The 23,650-nt window shown below is 33.6% G+C and overlaps 5 protein-coding genes across 5 annotated transcripts; 3 read left to right on the forward strand and 2 right to left on the reverse strand.

Moving 5' to 3' along the window:
• The first annotated feature begins 7,890 nt into the window (after positions 1–7,890).
• LOC128155792 (U6 snRNA-associated Sm-like protein LSm2) lies at positions 7,891–10,080 on the forward strand. Its single transcript, XM_052817654.1, has 4 exons — positions 7,891–7,975; positions 8,197–8,264; positions 9,306–9,396; positions 9,579–10,080. The coding sequence occupies exons 1-4, from the start codon at positions 7,973–7,975 to the stop codon at positions 9,705–9,707; spliced, it is 291 nt and encodes a 96-aa protein (XP_052673614.1). The 5' UTR covers positions 7,891–7,972; the 3' UTR covers positions 9,708–10,080.
• Positions 10,081–11,583: 1,503 nt separating this feature from the next.
• LOC128155429 (ubiquinone biosynthesis protein COQ4 homolog, mitochondrial-like) lies at positions 11,584–15,043 on the reverse strand. The gene is made up of 6 exons (XM_052817129.1): positions 14,867–15,043; positions 13,385–13,546; positions 13,055–13,151; positions 12,602–12,704; positions 12,224–12,447; positions 11,584–11,849 (listed from the first exon to the last, which is right to left on the reverse strand). Exons 1-6 carry the CDS (start codon positions 14,976–14,978, stop codon positions 11,681–11,683), a joined length of 867 nt encoding a protein of 288 aa, XP_052673089.1. The 5' UTR covers positions 14,979–15,043; the 3' UTR covers positions 11,584–11,680.
• Positions 15,044–15,050: 7 nt separating this feature from the next.
• On the forward strand, positions 15,051–15,921 carry LOC128191358 (uncharacterized). Its single transcript, XM_052863427.1, has one exon. It carries the CDS (start codon positions 15,142–15,144, stop codon positions 15,919–15,921), a length of 780 nt encoding a protein of 259 aa, XP_052719387.1. The 5' UTR covers positions 15,051–15,141.
• A 41-nt stretch (positions 15,922–15,962) lies between these two features.
• On the forward strand, positions 15,963–20,831 carry LOC128157412 (uncharacterized). Its single transcript, XM_052819936.1, has 7 exons — positions 15,963–16,394; positions 16,877–16,952; positions 17,271–17,844; positions 18,133–18,302; positions 18,424–18,540; positions 18,636–18,845; positions 19,323–20,831. Exons 2-7 carry the CDS (start codon positions 16,950–16,952, stop codon positions 20,217–20,219), a joined length of 1,971 nt encoding a protein of 656 aa, XP_052675896.1. The 5' UTR covers positions 15,963–16,394; positions 16,877–16,949; the 3' UTR covers positions 20,220–20,831.
• Positions 20,825–22,971, reverse strand: LOC128157413 (uncharacterized). Its single transcript, XM_052819937.1, has 3 exons — positions 22,595–22,971; positions 22,205–22,451; positions 20,825–21,661 (listed from the first exon to the last, which is right to left on the reverse strand). The coding sequence occupies exons 1-3, from the start codon at positions 22,908–22,910 to the stop codon at positions 20,842–20,844; spliced, it is 1,383 nt and encodes a 460-aa protein (XP_052675897.1). The 5' UTR covers positions 22,911–22,971; the 3' UTR covers positions 20,825–20,841.
• Between the last annotated feature and the right edge of the window lie 679 nt (positions 22,972–23,650).

Genomic DNA, 23,650 nt, shown 5'->3' on the forward strand with positions numbered 1-23,650 from the left:
ATCAGCACTTGATATGATTTTTAATCTTCTTAAATGGATTTGAATCTCCTTTACACACTGATGCTTTGTGCCAAGTTTAGTTGAAATTGGTCCTGTTTTTCAAGATTTTCTTGCGAATTGCAGAGCTCAATCTGTGATATGACTATGAAATAATTGTGTTTCAAAAAGGGCTCAATGTTTAATTGAAGAATATCTGGAAAAAATTCTGATTTTTTTAAATACAGATCTATTCTACTATATTGTCTGTATATTTTGTATATGACTATATAAAGCTGATTTTATTATTGCTATAATTGTTGTTCAGGTGTACAATATGCCCACGGGCCTCTAAATTTTCAACTTAATCAACTGGTAATTCCATGTAGTTGGAAAGCAAAATTGTTGTAGATTAAAAAACTTAGTCCTTTTTTTTAATCCGGATCCAAAAGTGGGCGATTAAAAACGGAATTCTTGAAAGTTTTTGTTTAAATTAAATTAATATTGAAATTCTAATAAAACGAACCTGGAACTTTGAGGAAATTATTTCAATTTGTGTGCTTGTTCTTGTTCAGGAGTTTCATTTCAAACTAAATTCAATCCTTTACTGAAGCTAGAGGTTTTGATTATTCTCCAGTAGTTTGTTATGTCCGATCAAAGAATAGCTCGATGGGTTTTTTTTTATATCTGTTTTACCAGATTACACCCTAGACACGCTTCGCATTAGCTGAGAGTTTCAGTGGTAGAATATGTGGTTGATATCACAATATAATTCTGGGCAGACGACAGACTGGCATCAAAGAACGGACTGTTTCTTGTCTGCTGGTGCACAGACTGCATTGAAATCACTCACAATATGAGGCTTGATATATCGAGCAGATAGAATTACATAACTGAGAGAAGTATCGCTGCATAGCTGGAAGCCTTTGCCTACTAAAACAGAAATTTCAAATTGATTACAAAGAGCTGAAGATTTGAAAGCGAGAAAAAGTTAACGAACAGGTATACATCACATGTGTATGTTTAATGTGTTTTGATTTTAGCTCACCTGAAGCAAAGGCTCATGCTATTTTTTCTGATTGAAGGCATTGTCCGTTGCTATTGTCGTTACAAACTTTTCCCATTCTAATCTTCTTTTCTTCAAACACTCGGCCAAATTCAACCAAACTTATCACAAATCGTCTTGTGGTGAAGTCAAAGTTTGTTAAAATGAAAAATCATGCCCTTTTCCAAGGGGAGATACGTGTACTCAAAAGTAATTGAAAGTTGGTATTTAAAAAAGGTTTTCTTAAACACCATAAAGCCAAATAAGCCGAAACTTGTGTGGAAGAATTCTCAGGTAGTGTATATTAAAGTTTTTTAAATCCTGAACCTCGTGGGTAGGTTGAAGTCACACTCGAGGGTTGAATTTTAATATAGGAATAAATTTAAAATGTTCTTATTAGGAACACCAGTGATATTGATTATATAATGCAAGCATCCCGGCACAGAATTGTTTTCAGTTATTTAAACTGTGACCCATAACAATTATTGAACTCCAGTAGCAGTTTAAAGTTATGTTTAATGTGTTATAAAAAATCGTTCAATGTCTTCATGGGAACTAAAATGCTACAATATGTGATTTAACTTAACAATCACCCTGTTAAAGTGTAGATTCATCAAAGTGTGACCTCTGGACCATTAATGGGCCCCAAGGAGGGGTTCGAAGTTATATTATTGGATTTTAAATTACTCCAACCATCAGCCACAAACTAATTCTGGAGTCTCTGGGTGGTTTAGACAATCAGTATATGAATATACATGTATGTGAAAAATCCGTAATGAATATTCTTCACAAGAAATTCAATGCTACATTTGTATTATTATTCTTTCATGTTAAATGGTTCAGTCGCAGTTTATAATCCGTTTTATTATACCTCATTATGATTATTCTATATAATGCGTCACCTGGTTGGTCTAGAGAGTCACGAGACCTGGCGATCAAAACGTCGTGTCTCCCGGGGAAGAAATATCGTGTCTCAAATCTTCGGAAGTCTCGGGATTTTTCATTCCAAATGTATCAAAAAGCCAATAAGAGCATACGATGTTGACAAATATGATCAAATCATAAATATTTAATCATTAGAATTCACTTTGTGTCACAAAAAAACAATTTTACTATAATTATTTGATTCAAATCTATGAAAGAAAAGAGAGACAATTACAGAAAAAAACAACACAACAAACAAACAAACAATCACGACGTTACTGCTTTCGACAAGTCGCAAAGTTGTTAGAAAATTAGAAATCGACGTATTTTGTGTAATAATATGCTGTTCGGTATAATCAGACTTTTATTGCATAAATGTTTGGGAAATATGAAGATTAATTTTATTACCCCAGAAAAATCAAATTTCCCTCGCGTCGGTTGACAATTCTTTTCTCGGGAGTGTCAATTTTCCAAACAGGCACTATTTATATAATATTATGAAGCGTCATAATATCCACTCTACTAAATTGACCAGATATTTAGTGCTTGATTCGGTAAAGCTGATTTCAGCATTTTTGGAAATTATTGGTCAGGTGAACGGTATGGCCTCTAGACCTCTTGTTTAATTTGCTCAGAGTCCCAAGAAATTATCACCATTAACGAGGTGTCCCAAACGGCAGCCTAAGGTCTCGAGTCCCTACAATGGATTTTTACAGCATTCTCCTTTTTAAAATTATTTTCATCATCAACATCGAAGGAAATTTATAACATTTAAGCAGGTTCTGTAAAAATAATTCATCTATATATCTACGTTTTGAAGTGTGTTTTCTTAAACATATAAAGCAAAAAAAAATTGTTTGTTTGTAAGAAATTGGTTATATCTTTATATGAGAGAGAGAGAGAGAGAGAGAGAGAGAGAGAGAGAGAGAGAGAGAGATCCAAGTATGAATTCTTTCTTTACAAAAATCACATAAGTATGAATATTTCTAAATCAATAAGTAGCAAAATCTTTCAATAAATCTTGTATATAGAATAATCATTCTATGGTTAATGAATCGAATTGAAACCATTGAAGTTTTGTATTTTTGGTGATTCGGAAGGGGAGGGGAAAATATATCTTGGAGAGAAAAAATGTTTTTGGTTGGACATTTGATACCAACGGTCACATTTATAATTCTGCCTTTCTCCCGTAGCATAAAAAACGACAATGTTAAAGTTGGCCGGGGTCTTCTGAGAAGTCCTGGTTTTGATCACGTGGCCAACAAATTTTCAGACTGAGTCCCACTATAAAATAACAGGCATTGAAAGATTTAAAGGTAGATACGCAAACACCATGCAGTTCGTATCAATATATTTAAGATGTGTAGCACATTTACAAACCTTAACCGGTTTTCATTTTCCTATGATGTTCCTGTGATGTTTATCAAAATATTTGTCAGTTTAAAATACATATAAATAGAATAGGTAGATATGAAATTGATAAATTATTTTTTATAATATAATATTATATATGATAGGATATATAATTCTAAATTATCAAAATAGATAAACACAAATCATGCGACTGTATTTCGATTTTTTTATATGACAGTATAATAAATTATTTGCCGAAGATACTTTAGATAGTAAGACTATTCTGGCTGTTCAAACGTGTATTTCACACAATGCAATCTTTTTAAAGTTATATACATGTGCATCCAAAATTTAAAATAATTATTTTAACCTGTGCCAATGGAATCAGACTTTTAAACATCTCCTTTACGATGCATCGATTGTAGAGAAGCGGTTTTACATGTTCTAATCTTAATAAGATTGAAACTGTTTTATAAGAAATCTTGTAATGTATTTATAGAAGGTAATTTATTACACTGATTGTACACTGTGCAAAAGTTTTGTTTAAGCCGGTGTAACGAAGAATTTTGACCCGGGTTGAAAATTGACCCGGGGGTCATTTTTCCACGTTGAATAATGAGACGAAAGGTGTTGAATAAAGACCCTAATCCGTTGAAAATTGACCCGCATCGTGGAATTTTGATCATGAAACCGGTTCAAAATTCAACAGCAAAGCACAAAATAACGAATCAATATTATAACTTGAGTTTATTTAATTAAAAATTATCAGTTTATACATATTTATTCTTTATATTTATATGTTTCAACGGGGGGGGGGGGGGGGGGGGGGGGGGGGGGTAAAAATGAGACTTTATAAATGAATATTTTTTAATTTACATATCATCACTTTAAATATGTTATAACTATTTTATTCATAATAAACTTTTCGCGTATAATTGCTGTTTTGTGTGATATCTATATATTTCTGAAAAGAATATATGTTTTTTAAGAATATTTGTATATGTCACAGGATTAATTATTTTAGTAAATTAGTATTCATATTTGCGTTCACTTATTTCAACATTTCATGTTTTCATTTCCCATTGTTCATTTGTTTACATTCACAATCGCAGGCACGTAGCATCGGGGGGGGGGGGGGGGGGGCAGGGGAGGGGGGGGGGGGTCTGCCCCCTCCCCCCACTTTTTCTCGCAGCAACTAATTTTTTAACATTTACATTTAAAAAATTGAATTATCATGGAGTGCCCCCCCCCACTTTTTTTGGAGGCTGTAAAAAATTGATATGAAAATAGGGAAATTATTATTGAAATTGAAGTTATATACTACGCAAGCCCCCCCCCCCCCCCCCCCCCCCCCCGTAGTTTTTGTATTTTGTATTCACACCTATCAATCCAATAACAGTGTACAAAATGATGATATGCTAACACGTACTCTTCATGAACAATGCTGTAGTAACTATATCTTGAAAGCCATTTTTTTTAAATTTTATTTGTTACGTAGTTACTAGGGTATAACTAAATATCATTAAATCGCTGATTTTTTTTTAGGCATAAACAATTCTGCTTCATGGAATCTGTAGCAAGTTAGCAACCTAATTTTTGTACAGGATGACAATAAAATAATTTTGCTTTAATAGTTTCTAAATTGCTTTGATTACAAAATTGTATCATAAATACTAACAGTAATTGTTTTCGTCAATAAATAGGTAAATTGCATTTTTTGAGTAGAAATATGTAGAAGAAGATCATACAGCAGCGTTGGAGTAGATGGTTGACCTTCCTATCACAGCCACCTACATCATTAATTCAATTTAAACGTGTTTTATTGAACGGAATGATCAAATTATTGAATGGATTGAATAAGAGTCATAGCCTATGTAAACCCGTTCAAACATACAAGTCAAGAAGAAATTATCTATAGTCATAAGAATATAGTATTACAAGTTTATAGAATATTATTGATATTATGTGCATACAAGACAGGGGGTACTTGAATATAAATAATTATCTGAATATTTATCATATATGATTGTATGACTTATTGTTGGTATACATGTTGACTCACACCTACATTAACAAACCTATCACCTTCATTTATACTTGCAGGGATACAAACATAAGAATGACATTTTCATGATCCAGCCCATTTGAAAAGAACAGTAAATAAAAGGGGACTATATATTAAGTAAATATACATGTATATTACTTAAATAGATTTAAACCGTGTAACATAAGAGAATCAAAAACGCTTTGGAGCTCTAATATAAATATAAACATGGGAAACAATTTTACAGTTTTATCAAAACTACCATAAAGTATATATAAAAAGGTACACTAATGTCAATAAGCTGTTTAAAAAGTTCGTCTCTTTGTTGAGTATATCTTGGATATCCAGGGGGAAAAAATCACATTTCCTTCAGATTCAGACCTACACTATACACATCGACTCCCATCCGTTTAAAAAATCCTTAAAGTAAGCTTTACTAGCTTTATTCCGTAATTGACGTAAAATAAATTAAAAAGAAAGATAAAGTTGATGAAATTTTCTTTCCTGCATGAAGATTATTCCATAATTTACATGTAGACGGAGCAAAGCTATTGTAATAAGTATATATAGTGGTAGATAGTAAAAAAAAACTCATTCGACCTAAGATTATATGTATGTTCAGTTAGAAAATATGATTGAATTCAATCTAACATATCTTGTGGTGCTAAACCATTTATAATCTTGGAGAATATAATTAGTTTATGTTTCTCCCTTCGAGATTATAAGGTTTCCAAATTAAGCTCACAATATAAACTGATTTTAGAAGAATTAACTCTAATCCCTGTCACTGTCCTGGTGGCTTCAATTTGTACATGTTTAAGCAATTCGGATTTTCCTTGATACAGCTGCTCCAAACAACATCACCATATTCCAGTCTAGATCTGATAAAAGCCAAATTTTAACAAATGTTTATCTATCAATTGTATGCTTGAGTAATCTTAATATATTCAACTTTTTGCATGCATGCACTTTCATGTATAACATTAATATAATTAGATCAACCATCCTCCGACTGTATATTTAGATGCAAACCTACTTTTTATTAAAAATGATAACATTTTTGCTTGCTGTATGCTATATGTTTTTAATTTCAGTTGCCTGTGTTTCTAATTTACTGGTAATTAATGGAATTGAAAACTCAAAATGATAGAAGTAAATTGCATTTTTTTAAAAAGAACTATGACTCTGCATACCAGGTATGCAAAAATTGGATGGTGCTTCAATAAAGTTAATCCGACAAGTTTATGAAAAATTATTGTTAAGTATATATGTATAATACAGTATACATAAACAAAGATAAAAATATGACAACCATTCATTTATTTTTTTGTCAGGGATGCTGACTTCTTCAAATTAAGCATAGATATCTGACATTATATCATTTTGTCTTGATATAAATATATATACCCAATAAAACAGTATAGAGGTTATATTATCAATTATTAGAAAATACAACGCCAGGTGCATGTCGAATAGAGCTCTGTTGAATTGCCTTAAACGTGACAATAACGGGCAATTGATTTGTTAGATATATTTATCAGAGATTATGACAAGTTGAAAAAAAATTCTGTCACATGAGGGAATGAAAACCATGTCATCTATGTCAAAAAGTATTCTAGCCCTACTCGCCTGTTCCATTCCGAAGCAATCGGTCATCTTCTTAGCTTTATTTACATAGTTTAGTAATAATAAATGGATATCATATTTTCAGTCTCAAAATTAAATGATTAATTGGACCCATCAACCTAAAAGAAATTAGCCCGTCCGCATATTTATCGGACAGTATGAACATTTTAAAACTAAAACTTTCAAATATGTGCATGATTGTACATTTAAACTGTGTAGATTAAGTTCCAGTTCAGATCAAAACTCTGAGGTTGGGGTCAATTCTCAACAGGATCAATTTTCAACGTGTCGATGTCATCAGATTTTAGAAAAATCTTTCTCATACCGTTGAAAAATGACCACGGGTATAAATTTCACGATTTTGGTCTCAATTTTCAACGTTGAAAAATGACCCCCGGGTCAATTTTCAACCCGGGTCAATATTCTTCGTTACACCGGTTAGCAAAATTCTCACGTTATGTAGAAAAAAGCGAAAGTAATGCGTTTATTGGGTTAGTTTTGTGTTATATTCAGTAAAACACGGTTATAACGAACACGCCTATAATGAATTGACGCTTACAGCGAAGTGATTTTCATTCCCCAGGACTTTATTACATGTTGTAAACTTGACAGATATAACGAATTACGCATATAACGAAGTAAAATTGAACGTCCCTGGGACTTCGTTATAAGCGTGTTTTACTGTATTGCGAAAGTCATAAATGTTATTTACCTCTCTGGCGAAGGTCATAGGCTACGTTTTTCGCAAAAGCTGTATTAAAAATGTTCAATCGCAAATAGTTATTTTCTCAAAAATAAAGGGGGGTTCGGATGGTACCCTGTCCTTCATGTGAATAAAAAATACATATTCAAAACGACTGAACATGCACTGTCCTTTATGTGAATAAAAAATACATATTCAAAACGACTGAAACATTGACGACTTATTTTACACGAATAATTTAAAATACGACCTACTAAGAAATAAATATACCGCCGGGATCTCGACTGACGCCGCAAATAAAATGGTAAGAGAGAAATATAAGTACTTTTTATTGACTTTTTTCTACAGGTAATTATGCCAGACATGTAATTAAGTAGTATTTATTTCGTTATAATATGTTATAAAAAGCTGCATATAAATTAATTAGAGTTCGAATTTTCTCTGTTGTGCAAGAAAACTTAAGAAATCAAAGAGACTGAGCATGCTGAGTGACAAATAAATTGAATTTGTTTTTATTCTTTTCAGCTTTTCTATTCATTTTTTAAATCACTGGTTGGGAAGGATGTTGTCGTAGAACTTAAGAACGACCTCAGGTAAATAAATAAAAAAAAAATGATTTATAATTAAAATATTGAATTTTATACTTATTAAGTTCTGAAAGCTTTGTAGAACTGTGGTAGTTTTATGAAGCTGAATATGAAAAGGTTTTACAATCTGTTTTATGACATAATTCATTGTTGAATGTCGTGCAAACTATTCTGGCGTGCGACCAGAGGCGAGTTCAACAGAGCAATCGCTCGCGAGCGCTCGCCAAAAATCCCTATACCCGCAACACAAATTTTGGCGAGCGATCGCGAGCGCTCACTCTGTTGAACACGCCTCAGTTCTCGCCGAGTACCATTTCTCGCCAGTACATTGTGACGTCATTTTTCGTCTATAATTTATGTGTTGATAAAATTACGTCACTATGTACTGGGCTGCATTTTACAAAAGAACTTACGACAAAGTCGTAAATATTTACAATCTCGTAAGATGGTTTTAGAGAACAAAATTAACATAAAACCTTTTGTTTACAAACATTTCAATTCCCATAATTATATTTTCCAGCCATAAGAATAAATCATTGATTAGTTGGTGATTAATTAGCATCATTAATTTGATCGTAAGTTCTTTTGTAAAACGCAGCCCTGGTGAGAAATGGTACTTGGCGAGAACTGGTCGCACACCAGTATTTAATAAAAAAAACAAACATTAAAATTACAGTAGATTTTGTTACCGCTTCTCAAATGGTAGCGGTTTCGGAACATCTAAGTTTAATTAGATTGTACGTCATGTTTTGATGGCCTTTGATGGGTATCAGGTGCATTTGCCCTATCTACCTGTTCGCCTGTGTCAATCTGTTTGGCATACCTGGTAAATAACGTTGGCCCTATACTTTGTTCACTACATATCTGCTTTTAAATTATTGTATATACATGTATTATAACAATAATATATATTTGGTTTGAAGGTCAAATTTAGCTTTGAAAGTGTGATTAAGAAATTTTTTATTTGTAGATAGAAAAGAAAGATTTGCATGTTAACTGGGATACAAGTGCTGGTATTTTGTATCACTTTTTTAATTTGATTTACAGTATCTGTGGGACTCTTCACTCAGTGGACCAGTTTCTGAACATAAAGTTGACAGATATTACAGTAACAGATCCAGACAAGTACCCCCATATGGTAAGTCAGTTTGTGTGCATCAATAACAGTGAAAACAATGGGTACCGGTACTATAAATCTGCATATTTGCTCCCGCAGACTAAGAAATTGGTTGAGTCAGAATGTTATAGTCAACAAAGGGAAAAAAACACCCGATAGGAAAAAAATAAGTCATCTAAGATATGTTTGAATTTTTTTTTCAGCTTTCTGTGAAAAACTGTTTTATTCGTGGCTCTGTCGTGCGCTATGTTCAACTTCCGGCTGATGAGTGCGACACACAACTTTTACAAGACGCAGCACGCAAAGAAGCAGCACAAAACAGACAGAGGTGATGAGAAAAGTGATACGCACAGACAAAGTGTTTTACAGGCAGCTTCTCGAAAGACATTCAGCGCAAGGGTTATATACATCTAGATTTTCATAACAAAGATGTATGTGCAATTATGCACACATTTTGATAGAATGTCCTTTGCTATGTCATTTGTAATGTTACAGACTATTTTCTCTAAAAGTCTTTTGTTTAATTTTGCAAATCATACTGTGAATTGCAAATTTGTGAATGTTGAGTATAATTGATACTTGACAATCACAAATTGTTGACTAGTGAATAAAGTTACCTGATCTGACTGTATAGACCATTTTTTAAAACAGAAATTACTGGAAAATAATTTGAAAAATAAATAAAAATGTAAAAGAAAAACTTGACTGATGTTTTTTTAATGTTTTTTTTTTTAAGTTACTGTTTATATTACATGTAAGTAATGAAATGTTAAGAAGTAAGGTGATTAGGTCATTAATTACTTGGCTTTTTAATAATTTTTTGGGGGGTGAGGGTAAGGTGGTCTAATCTTGTCACATATCAAAGAGCTCTACAAGTGACTATGATTCATCTTAAAATACATAGTAGAAGTAAAAGTGTGCTCATTGAGGCAAAATAGTAAGCTATTACTGGTACATTGTACTAATTTTAACAATAAGCATTTAGATTAAACTGATAAAGTAACGGTGGATATGGAGTGACCCTTTACCAATTTTCTAGATTGAGGCTCAAGGTTGAATAACCCCAAAGGTCAATGATGAATTGCCCCTGTAAATCCTTCGATGTCTAGAACATATTTACGTTCCCTATGGCCCAGTCAGGCTTAAACATCACCCATAGAGGTACCAATGGGTAGAGAAAGTGCAGTGATGTTGAACTAATTTTCTTTCATCTGATTGTCCAGGACATGTTTTCTTTCCCTTTGCCAAAGTTGTTCTCAAACTTCACCTATACCGATACAGTGCCCATGGGTAAACTAGACGGTTTGCTGTGCCGGTGAACCAATTTTCTAGACCAAGGGTCAAAATACTTCTCTGAAACACCGATTTTAATCTACCTTTAATCATTATCCTTTACTTAAGCAGGGCCCTTTAGGATGGCACCATCTCACTGATGTCCAGTCAATATTAAAATGTCTAAAAAGTTAATTGCTCAGTGGCCGCGAGTGCCAGACATTGTGTACACTGTCACAAGACCAGTAAATGAATGTCAATCATTTTCTAACATCCAATCTGGGTCCTCAATTCAGTTGATTGACAGGGGTACACTGACTATATAAATTTGAAGGCACTGCTTATTTTCTTGATCTTTAATTTAAAGGGGCATGGTCACGATTTTGGTCAAATTTTTTTTTCTGTTTTTATTATTTGCAATGCTTTAGGAATGCAATTCTAATGATGAAATGAAGTTTGGGTGCCAGTCGTTGAGTTTTAAGCAAGATACAGGGCTTACAATTCTTTGTCATGTAAACAAGGCTCGTGCCCTGTTTTTGTTTACATAGGTTCAATATACCAGTAAAAAATCTTTGTAAAGCTGGTTTGTCTATCTTATTATTCATTTTAAGCATAAATAAACAGTTCCTAACGATTAACACATTCATTTTGGGTCTAAAACTGGAATGTTTACTTCAACATTCGAAATGTAAACAAATGCTTTGTTTACATAGCGAAGAATTGTAAGCTCTGTAACTCACGCATAACTCATCAAATGACACTAAAATTTGGTTGCCTATTAAAAATGCCTTACTGAAGCATTGTAAACATTAAATTCGAAAAATAACTTTCGACCAAAATCGTGACCATGCCCCATGAATGTACCAAACTTGAAAGTCAAATGAGTCAGTATATTGCTTCTCTCACTTGACAAACAAACAATAAAGACAGTCTAACTAATAATATTAATAAGCAACTTTAATGCAAGAATGGCATTTAACATGATAGCATAATATAAATTCTTATGTTATCTAAATGTTCAGTGAACTGTAGATTAAGACTTGGAGGCAATGATTGGGGGTGGCTCTATATTCAGTTCTTGGCGGAGTGTTTCTAGGTCATCCTCCCAGTGCTCTTCCCAGTATACAGCCATTAAAAACTTGGCATTCTGTCCATTTCTTATTGCCCAAGGAAGATAGGTTTCAAGGTATTTCTTGGTGTGCCTAAAATTGGAAACAAAGAATTTATCATTTAGACCTTACAAAAAATGATCTAAATATTTTCATGTCTAAAGGTTTTCATGATTTTAATGCTAAAGGCAGATACATGTATTTTATCTTTAATGTAAGATCTGAAAAGGAGCATAACTCAAATAGATTTAAATTTAAAACAATTATAAAGTTGTAATCCTCTTTTCAAAAGGTAATAAAATTTTAATCTATTCAGCAAACCCTAGGATACTGTTGATAAACATAATCATATATACTCGTCATGTATATTTTAGGCCCTGACAGGCCCTTTTCCTTTTTTTTCTTCAAAATTTCTATTTTATATAATTGAAGCTTAATATTTATTTTTTGTGATAAAGAATACATACTTTGGGCCTAGTCTCAGTGGGCCAAACAGTGCCCCCAGGGCACACATTGGGAGTCCGGTCTGTAGGGCCTCCACCCACTTGACAGCTACTTCGCCCAGCATGTGAGGTGGCATCCCCAGTACAGAATGGAACAGGTCATGAACTTGGCGGTATCTCAACATAACGTACTTCAGCTCTGGATCATCTACAAAATGAATTGGCAATCTGGCATCTGGAGAAAATCCCTGAATATAGTAAAATGTAAAAAATAAAATAATGGAAAAATATATACCAGGTATATAGTTTTCAAAGAATATGCATGTATTTGACAATGCAAGTAATTGAGGTAATGTGACCCCACAATCACTATAAAAAAATTGAGTAAGTTTTTTCACTTACATTTTTGCTAAGAAAATGCCAGTATATCTTTCCAAATGTGCCTTCTGGCAAACTTCCCAAATAATCAATGGACACTGTGTTTGTGTTGATGACTGGTTGTTCCCTAATCATTAAAAATTATAATGCATGTATTTCATTTTGCATGTAAAGCCATTGTGTCTTTGAACACTTGTACATGGATAAATGCCACAAATTCTAGTGTCATAAATTAAAGTTTCAATAAAATGCATAAGTTTTGAACATACATAAGCATGCCACTGGGGAGATTAATTCTCAGAAGGATATAATCATAATTCAGCTTGAATTAATTGTGAAATGGATAGAAATTCAAGGAGTTCACCCATAGTCAGTAAGCATACACAAAACTGGCTGTTGGTTTCTGATGATGACATGCTATAAATTCTCATTTGCTGAATCAGTGTGTATATGCTTAAATCTCTGATCTTTGCTTACGTTAGAATTCTTTGACCTGTAGGATCAGCCTCCATCTTCTCCTTTATGGACCGAAGAGCCCAGGTCCCTGTAGTTTCTCCAAGTGTGGCAATCATGTCTTTGGAAACAAACAATTGTAATGATAAATCCTACACATCTGACTATAACATATTTATTGTAATCTTTAAAAAAAAATGCATGGAAATGGGAACGCCATTCTGAAAACTTCATTCCCCCTCTCCCTAAATAATTACAGTTGTTACATCAACTCCTTTGATAATTTTTTGCCTCTTTCCACTAATGCAGGTGAAAATACAACTGTCGTTATCATAGCAAATTTTATGAACTTACCATCTCTGCTTGGATCTAGGAGAGACATTCCTGCTGAGCCTATGGACAGGAGCACTTTCTGTAGAGTAGAGGTTGGTATGTGGCCCGGGTAGAGTTCATCGTATCCAAGCTTGCGCTCCCTTAACTGTCCATTACCATCCACATACATCCTATCATCTTCTCCTACACAAATAAATACAGAGTTATGAATGACTAAATCAGTAGTCATTTAATAAGCTTTAAATGTAAAAGGAATTGATCTTCTATTTTGGTGTTTTGCTCTCATTCAAAAAAAGCTAATATTTGACACACAGCATATTCTTGTTTTGAACTTGTTTATCTTTTATGTTACAAGAATACATAGATCACACATTTAAGGATCAACTCACCGGTTTCACTATATATTTAATGATTGACAACAGAAATGCCAATTTCTGTAGAAAATGTGGAGATGATATTAATACAACACAGAGTTACAACAGATGTTGATGTACCTCAAAAAATAATGAAGAAAATGGGCCACAAGATTGATACATGTACCAATTTTTACAATACAACATGTGTCAGTCTAATATCAACACATCATTTGCCAGGTCTAATAATGGATTATACAAATTATAATGGTTTGATATAGAATAGATGAACTGCAACAGAGCTACAATTATTATTGAGGATCGATGTACATTAAACACAGAGTCGGTGATTAAATTTAGAACATTACTAGTCTTCAAAAATTGTCTTTGATATACATGTATAAGAATGAAAGTCAGACCAGTACTATCTCCAACACCAGATTTTTGGGTAAAGCACCATTCTAGAGATTCAAGAGTCATGGATTCAAATTTCAGTCTGGTCCGTCATTATTTTTCTCATTCCATTACATTAGGTGATGTGACCAACACCTGGAACTGACAGGTCAACTCTTGCCAGGGGTTAGATCCTAGGAGTTGATTTTTTAGGCTGATATTATATCATTCGAGGGTAAAAAATATGACAATGTGACTGGTTCGATTGCAACAACCAGACAGTTCAGTTGGTAAATTAACCCATAAGAGATGTAGGGGCCCAGGGTTTGGAATCCCCGCCTGGTCACTCTTTATTTCTCACATCCTGTTATGTACCGATAATTCAAGTTAAATTATTACACAAGACCACAGCTTCAACTTCACTCTTTAAAAAGTAGCCCTTTCGTCTGTTGGTTGCCATACATAGATTTTTCACAGCAGCCTTAGTAGCTTAAAGGTTTGTTACTTTGTCTTCTTGAAAATTTAAATTCAATGAAAAAAGATTTCTCCACAGGGAGACCAATTTGAGGATATTAACCTTTCAGAATGACCACGCAAGGAGAAACAACTCAGTCTACTTTTCGCTAGATTGGTCTACATGAAGAGTTTTGGACCATTCCAGACGTGTCACGAATGACAGCAGATCGTACCAGACTAACTTGAAGGCAATTGTGTAGTAACTGTATTACAATTAACAGAGAAAATTCGAAATACTTGCCATCATTAAGGCTAAATGTAGTTAATGTTCTTGTAATCTGACTAGCTCTGTTCTGTCTTAAAAAGCAATATTTAGCAAATGTTAGACATTTTCGCATAGGATTTCTACTCATTCTTTGCGGCAAAAATGTCACTCATCAGAAAACACTTCGGAATATCCCCAGAGTATTGTTACTTAACACTCGGCACACCTCGGCCGATTCGTATCTCATCTAACCTCGGCTGTATCATGGGAAGCGCCATTGGAACTACTTTTCCCAGCAGTATAAAACCAAAATGGCGGCCTCCAGTACACCGGTGAAATGCTTGTACTTCTCTTCGGATATTCAAGCATGTGTATTGTGTGCGAAGAAATTAACTAAACGATTACACTGCTTAGGTAAATTTAGATTAACAAAACTGAATTATGTCAAAATTATTGAACAATTTACAGGACATGTACTTGATCCGTCTTTATTATATGAAATGTATGTATGCGAAACGTGTGTGGGCAAGTGTCAAAGTTTCATGGACTTTAGACGAAAGTGTGTAGACAGTATTGAGAATTTCGAAAGTACGCACAAACGTCTTAAACGTTTACCCAAAACTCCACCGTCGTCATTACGACATTCAGTGGCGGAGCAGATAGAAAGCTCTGTGGAGAAATTGAGAAAGTTAGAGTTAGGTGGAACAAAAAAATCAAGACAAAAACTCTCATTTGAGTCGTGCAGTGACACCCAAGAATCAACTCAAGACCCCATCAATACATCTGCACCTGACCATATTAATTACTGCAAGTTCCAGCCAATTAATATTGAAGAAAACGATGCAGATACTGAGACCAACCTTCTAGATTTCTTCAATAGCCAGGCATTATCGTCATCATCACCTTGCAGCATGACATCAACTATAACAACGTCCCTTGAAAATGTGTGCAAGGGAAGAAACAGTGTTCTTTTCAAGAAAGACCCATTTATGTTGATGAACAAAAGCTGGATGAGAGAAGTTTCCTCAGAGATGAGTGAGAAGTGTTCAGAACTTTTCCAGATATTGTATAAATTATATGAAGTATATTAAATTCAAATGTTTAAATATCAAGCATACTGTGGAATTGCAGACTTTATGAAACAAATTTAATTGTGAATTAAGTTGATTAATGAGTACACTTTAGTGTCCTCACAATTACTTACTCAAAAAAATAAAAATGAACTGTCTTCCTTTGTTATTTTGTGAAATTTTTATGTGACAGTCCCAATAAATATATAACCTGTCAAACTAAGCAGTCCATGATATTAAACTGGACCCACAAATTGTCATTATTTGTAGTACATAAAAAGAAATGTATATGATTGTATTGTAATCATTATTATAGAAATAGATATACCCATTAATAGATATTCTTGTTTTTAGGTGACCGAGTTTCTCCAGAATCAAAGCTAGCAACAATCTCCACAATATATGGAATGATCCTACATTGCAGAAATGTGAAAGCCTGTGCCATACAGCGTATTTATTCTGCCTTATGCATACGATACCATGCAGACAACAAGGTATGCATTTTAACTTGCATGTTATTGTTTTCGTTATTGTTTTTGTTATTTACATTTTACGGAATTTAGTTGTTCGTGTATTATGCAATCAGTGTTATCAACATTTTGATGTTCTCAACTACAGCAGCTGTACAGTGCATAGCATTAAATTAAGTATATTCATCATGTTAGTACCTTTTATTTTATTTGCTCAAGTGAGCCTTTATATGGCCATCCCAAAGCATGATAGACCCATTCTAGTCATATGGTTTTTTCAAGTGAGCCTTTATATCATATGGCCATCCCAAAGCATGATAGACCCATTCCAGTTTTATAATCATGAAAACAGTGAAGATTTTTGTTCGGTCAAGCTTATACACTTCTACAGCATTTCTTGTATCTGTTTGATTGATGTTATATTTATGTTATGGTTTAATTTGTTTCAAATTATTTCTTGTTTGACTAACCCTTTTTTGATACTTACAAATGTTTTGATTTCTCAGAGGGCACATATATGGCGAAGTAGTAAAACTGCTTACACAGGAGATGTGATGCAGTCAACTGTTCCTTACGTCAATGGTTTGTAAACCTGATAACTTTTATATTTGAAAAATAACGAGTAAGTGTGAGCATTAAAGAATTATAATAAATGAACTATCTGTTCTGCAGATTTCACAATAGTTGCAGACTGAAGATTAAACAAAATAAATGTTACAGATATTTATTTTTTTATCTATATTAAATTGTCTTATAATATTAGATATTATGCAAATTGTAAGTTTTTAGAATCTTGAAAATAAATTTTCAAATGTTAATTTAATATTCAATCATGTGATATAATGTGTTTTAGAAAGCAGTTGTATGTATAGAAATACAGCTATGTATAATATCTTTCAGATCTTGGAACGTTTCAATCAAGTGCATATTACGTTGTCTCATGAAACAAAGAGAAACATTTTGAATGATTTCGGGGAATATTCGACAGAGAAAATAATTCAAGGTATCGCACAAGGAAAAGACGGAAAATTGAATGGTGACAACTTAGATCTGTATGTTACTACCAACGATGTTCGCATGGACAATAAGAGCAAAGATTATCACTTCTTTGCAACTGACTTAACATTTGATAGAGTTGAATGTAAAAATCTGGAAGACTCAAAACCTGTTGGTGATACTAAAAATATCACATATAAAAACTTTGTGCCATCACCAAATGAAATTTCCAAGTTTAAGGAATCCCTGAAAGTCCTGCTCGGAAGGATCTTGTGTGAAAACATAGACCACTTTAGTTGGATGAAAACAATAATACCGAAGCACATTCCCCATGACTATGAAAATGCCATGTCCAAGAAATCTGAAGTCTTTCTCCTACCAGTCCTGCTGAAGAATGAACAATCATTATCTGATTGCATTCACATCTTGCAATCTTATGAACAGCAGTTGACCCTGTGGTACACAAAGGCTGGTAGAGGTGCGCTTATATTTTGATATCTTGTTATTGCTAAGCTTACCAAATTTTGTCTGCTATTTACCGGTATTGGGTTCTTTTTCAAAGAATTCTTAGATATAAAAAAAATCGGTGAGCTTAACAATTTTGCTGTTTTGCTAAATTAATTAAAAAAAATTACAATTACTGTCAAATGACAGTAAATACAAGTTTAAATGAATAGATTTTATAAACCTAAACTGACTTGAAATGCAGAATTTCACAAATCCTAGATTAGAAAAAACCTAACATTTTGATTTAAATCTCTTACAGCATCTGATCTAGACAATCTTAAAGTTCCGGTTGGAGGGGACCAGCTTACAAGAGTCCGCCTACAGTCAGCCAAGTCACTGCAAGATGGGGCTTTGACCTCAACAGAGAGACTTGATCACTTAGATCCTATGATTATGGAAATGTTTCACACCTTAATGGATTTGTTAGAGGTATAGTAAACAATAAAAAGACTTTAAAAGTAGTGCAATGTATTTCACATCATCCTTTCAATCGCGTCCCCCCCCCCCCCAACAGAAGATGTACACTTTTTTTTTCTTCCATCAATTTCAGAAAATGTATAAGCGTTTCTTCAACCCATCTAGTGGTAGAGACAAGGGAACAATTTACCATATGAAAGTCCTTGTCCAGAGATCCAATGTCAATGGCAAAGTGAAGTCTCGATTCGAAGTAAGTTATAAATAAACACCTATAGGTTTTAAGTTTAGCAAAACATTAATAAACTTTATTTATCAATTACAACACCAATTGTTTTTTCTATTCAGGCTCATGAGGACTTCATTTTAACCGCTGGGTGTGCATACTTCCTGTCCTACATATTACAGTTTTTTGGCATGAAGTCAATAACAAATGAGCCTCAGCATCCATTACTGAAAAAGAACATGAAGATGATGCATAATTCAAAGAAGGAAGAAATTTTTTCTCAGCTGCTTGAAGAAATAATTGACAAGTTGATGTTGACATTCCCAGAAAAGGTATGCACATGCAAAATGTTTATAACGGGTGATTTAATGCATATACTTGATGTATATTGACATCCAAGTAATTTCTTAAGAAAACCAATAGTATTTCATAGCTCTGTAGAAACAGACAGGGCTGAAATCTACACAGTCTGATTCTAATGAGTTGATTGATTGTTTGAAACCTTCAGCAACCTTAGAAAATTGACAAAATAATCATTATGATATCAGACTCAAATTGCCATATAAGATGACTTGGCCATTTCTGTTATCTAAAGTATTGACTTACATTTAGAATAATTTAGTTACTTTTACTTACTCTTTACAATCAATTCATTAACTTGTTAAAAGAAAGATGTTAATACAGGTTATGTATTTTTTCTGCAATGTTGCTACCTTCATGTCCCACATGAATCACCAGAGATTGTATGTTGAATTATTAGTTTGTTGTTTTTTTACTTAAATTTTCTACAATATCTTCTTCACCAACAGATTCCATTGATGGTGGATATCTTGGGAACCTGCCTTGTTGTGAACAGCACACTAAATGAAAAAGGCTTATTAAACTTCCAGCTGAAAATCAACAATTCACAGTTCTTATTCAGTCTTACACCACAGCAAGTGAAACAAGGAGTGACAGTAAATGTGTCTGATCATAGAATTCCAGTCTCAATTTCACTCTCTGAGCACACAGATGAAGACCCTGATGATTTACAAAACTATGTGATGCAATTTCTGCAGTGGTATTTTGTAATTTTGACCATTAAAGATGCCATCAAGGAGGGAGATTCTTGTAGAATGAACATATCTCTTAAATTTTGCATACCAATATTCTTCAGTCATTCTGTTTTATCTAAGTACCTAGAGGAGTGCATTGATTATATTTTAAAAACTGAAATCATGCTCTCTGAAAAGATGGCTCTGAAAGTGCGGTATGGTTCTTTTGTTAATCTGAGTGGGCGCAGAGGTGACAACAAAGCAGCAGATCTACAGAAAGAGAATGAGGTGTTGGTGTTGAAGGAGTTGATACGTGGACTGGGTTCCAATAAAACTGAAAACGCAATAGTTGCCATCACAAAGGCAGCACCAGTCATACAGGATGTTGCTAATAATTTTGACAAAATGCTCAACATTCCTGATAAAAAGACACATCACAAGAAGCGTTCATTTCAGGATCATGTAAATTGCATTCTCAAAGAACTTATTCCTGTTAAGATTTGGGAGAAAACAAATGGAAGAAAACTAGAGAACTTTCATAAAATAAAAGTTTCTCCTTTTATTGTGGACATAATTCATTTTAAAGATGTGGTAATGAAAAAAGTGGAAAGACTAAGAAGAGGAATAGTTATCTCCTCATCTGACAGTGATGATGAATCTACCTCAGAATGATTATTTTATTTGTAACTTGGCTAGTTATTGTTGGTTTTCTCTCGTTTGAATAATATTAAAGTATACAAGCTAGAAAATCAAAAAAACTGACTAATGTCAAATGTAAACATTATACATGTGGATGTATCTGGTCAATTATTTTTAAGGGTTTTTTTTTCTTCTTTTGTGTTCAAGTATACATGTGTAGCTTTTTTTATAAGCAAAAAAAAAAGGATACTTGACTCTTAATCTGAAGAAAGTGAAGATGAATCCCACTTCGAATGATTTTTTTTTTTTCATAACATGGCTACTTGTTGTGTTTTGTCTCATTCCATCAATATTGAAGCATAACACTTGTTAAAAAATCCATGCATGAACTTCACATGTTTTTGCTACATGGAAAAATACTCATGTCGTGATTACCTTAAGTTAATTTTTGTTATACAAATGATTTTATATACTGATATGATTTATTATTGAAGGAAGAATAGCAGTAGGCCATTGAATAGTTATTTATCATGCATCACCTTGTTGTTTTGCAAATGGCATCTGAAATAAAGTATGATGCATAGTGGAAAAAAACAAATGAATGTGAAATTTATCAATAAAATGTTTATCATGACATGCTATTAATATGAAGTTTTCAAATCTGTTCAGCAAGAGTTTTACAATTTGAACAGCAACTTTTTTTCTCTCCTGAATATACAGGACTATCAAACCCAAAGTAATTTACAAGCATAAGTCTCAAACAGCCTTGATGTGTGCAGTACTTTCGTATTTCATCAGTAATACCTTTCCTGTTTTTTGCAATGTCGCTTTGATTGAAATACATAACAGCTGAAGCCTCTTGTCCAAGTCGCCCAGCCCGTCCAATTTCTTGGAGGTATTTTTCCATTGATGTGGGGGGTCTGCTGTGAATAATACGTACAACACTAGGTGAATTAACACCCATTCCTAGAGCAACTGTTGCAAACACCAAACGAAGTTTGGGGTTCAGACTAGTAAGCTCTTGAAGAATAAGTTTTTTCATAGACTCTGGATAGTCCTTGTGAAACTGTGCAAAGAGTCTATTTTGAGGATTTTTTTCTCCATCATACCCCAAGTCCTGAAGATTGTGTGCAGCATATTGGAAAAAATACCCTAGCGCTTCAAGATTATCTACATACATAATTGTTACAGGGAATAGAAGTCTTTTTTCTCGTAATTCTGATATAACAGGTTCAATCAAGTCATCATATTTTTCAAACTTTTTTATGTTTGGGAGCCTTGCTCTTATCTCCAAAAAGATATTTGGTCGATCTACATTTTCGGTGATCACAACAGGATTTTTTAAATTTATCTGTTTCGTAAGGGTAAGGATAGACTTTGGTGTTACTGTTGCAGTTAAAAGTAAATGTAATGCCTTTTCAAATACACAAACTAGATCCCCAAGCTTCTTAAAAGCAGGACGAAATTCTTCTCCCCTACAAAGAAATGAGTATAATTTACAAAAATGATGTCCTTTAAATTACTAGGACATGTAATTTTAAATACAAATATTACAGTAAATTAAATATGTATAAAATTTCAATAAGTTATGCTTATTTCTTTATGAATTAAAAGCCTGCATTCAGCCAGCAGATCTAATAAAACTGCCGAATGTTACAGAGACAGGAAGAGTGTACTGCTTTTACACAGTAAAAATGCAAATGGAGAGCACTGTTGCTGACAGGCTAATAAAAATTTCTGATACTTTACTTTGCTCATTGTTTTAGTGACAAACAATTCAACTTTGCGGGGCCACTAGGCGATCAGCCCACTTTGCACCAGCTTTCATTAAAATGCCTAGGGAGGGAATCGAACCCTCGTACAAAGTTGAATTGCAAATAAACAGAACACAGTATCAATGATGATTAAGGTTTACCTAAGTGCGCACCTGTGATATTCAAGTAGCTCTGAGTAGTATATACCTTTCAAATATGTTATCAACATGGTAAAACAAAAAGTTTTCATTTCAATAAATTTACCATTCTGAAATCATGTGCACTTCGTCAATTACTACTGCACACACAGTATCCTGATACAGTTTTGATCTCAGCAGTTTGGCAAATCTAGTTTTAAATAATGCCTCTGGATGGGAGTATATCAGGTTAAACTCTCCTCTCATTAATGTTTCAAATGGTACATCAGTTTCAATGGTACAATGTTCACTGGTGTGATCTTCAAAATCTTCATCACCTGCATCTTTCTCATCAAAAGCAATCCCATGTGTACCTGCATGATATTGCTTTATTATAGTTATTAAAAAAATCACTTAAAGTAAATAAATTGTTATTGAACACAATAACCTTTATAAAGGCTTTTACTGGTTTGGTACATGCATATGAAATTAAAAGGCCAAAGTTTACAAAACATACCGGTGATGCTAATTGTGCATGCATTTATCCCTGCCTTTCGAAGAGAAAGCACTTGATCTTGCATTATAGAATTCAGCGGACAAACAACTAACGCAATCATCGGTTTGTCTCTCTGATACAGGCGCTGTGTAAACCACGGTAACATGTGGAAAATAATACTCTTTCCGTAACCTGTCGGCAAAACCGATATACAGTCATTTCCTTCGTATAATGCTTTTAAAGTATCTAACTGTTTATCTTTCAGTTTCAAAGATTTGTCCACTAAAACGGGACAATTCTGAACTGCATAATCTAAACACTCATCAAAAGACGCCATTTTGAAAACTAATTTCTATAGCGTCAGATTTACCGATTGAGTAAATAGGCGACCGCATCGCAAATGCCCGGCGTAGTGGGATATCAAGTTCTATCATACAGCCGAGGTTTGATGTAGGTTACGGAATCGGCCGAGGTTTGCCGAATGGTTACTTAATAGTCTATGTCATCTAGACGCTTAAATTGGGACTGAGTCATTTCGCCCCTATGTAATTTTGCTCCGGGATACTGTATGCAGATATAGAAAAAAAAATTATACTATAGTGTATCCTGTCTCGTTTTAAATCTGATGATGGGTGTGGGATATGTTTTTGGTCCCAGATTTATTAATGAAAATTTTGTAGGCGTCACAATAGTCCAAACAACACTTTGCAAACGTTGTTTCCCTTTGCAGGGTCAACTTAAAGGTCAAAAAGGAAAAACCATTGAAACTCTTTCCTTCTTTATGCTACCAAATATTTGGGCGTCCTGTGATAAAATCTCTTTGAATTTAAATTATTCTTTCGATGTGTGAGTTGCCCTATCCTGGGACAATCAAAATACACAACCGAAACGAATTTTATTGTCAAATGACAAAGTTTCAAAACTCTTTTAAAACTACAAAGGCTACTGTGGGAAACCTATGGATTTTCCCCCAAAGATGGCGACCAAGGGACATAACTTTTGTATAGTATGGATTGGTGTATTTATTTGAAACATCCTTTTCACATACTATTGAAGAATATAAGCAAAAAATACAAC

This window comes from Crassostrea angulata, chromosome 7 (assembly GCF_025612915.1).
Source record: "Crassostrea angulata isolate pt1a10 chromosome 7, ASM2561291v2, whole genome shotgun sequence".
NCBI classification, from domain to species: domain Eukaryota; kingdom Metazoa; phylum Mollusca; class Bivalvia; order Ostreida; family Ostreidae; genus Magallana; species Magallana angulata.

Coding starts and splice junctions, on each gene's coding strand:
- LOC128155792 (XM_052817654.1), top strand. Junction 8,265..9,305: donor GAACTTAAGAACGACCTCAG/GTAAATAAATAA, acceptor TTTGATTTACAG/TATCTGTGGGACTCTTCACT. Junction 9,397..9,578: donor CAGACAAGTACCCCCATATG/GTAAGTCAGTTT, acceptor TTTTTTTTTCAG/CTTTCTGTGAAAAACTGTTT.
- LOC128155429 (XM_052817129.1), bottom strand. CDS start 14,978: ATGAGTAGAAATCCTATGCGAAAATGTCTAACATTTGCTAAATATTGC. Junction 13,547..14,866: donor TACATTTAGCCTTAATGATG/GCAAGTATTTCG, acceptor TTATTTGTGTAG/GAGAAGATGATAGGATGTAT. Junction 11,850..12,223: donor CCACTGAGACTAGGCCCAAA/GTATGTATTCTT, acceptor TTCCAATTTTAG/GCACACCAAGAAATACCTTG.
- LOC128191358 (XM_052863427.1), top strand. CDS start 15,142: ATGGCGGCCTCCAGTACACCGGTGAAATGCTTGTACTTCTCTTCGGAT.
- LOC128157412 (XM_052819936.1), top strand. Junction 17,845..18,132: donor GTACACAAAGGCTGGTAGAG/GTGCGCTTATAT, acceptor AATCTCTTACAG/CATCTGATCTAGACAATCTT. Junction 18,846..19,322: donor TGTTGACATTCCCAGAAAAG/GTATGCACATGC, acceptor CTTCACCAACAG/ATTCCATTGATGGTGGATAT.
- LOC128157413 (XM_052819937.1), bottom strand. CDS start 22,910: ATGGCGTCTTTTGATGAGTGTTTAGATTATGCAGTTCAGAATTGTCCC. Junction 22,452..22,594: donor ATGCACAATTAGCATCACCG/GTATGTTTTGTA, acceptor AATATCATGCAG/GTACACATGGGATTGCTTTT. Junction 21,662..22,204: donor GTGCACATGATTTCAGAATG/GTAAATTTATTG, acceptor ATTTCTTTGTAG/GGGAGAAGAATTTCGTCCTG.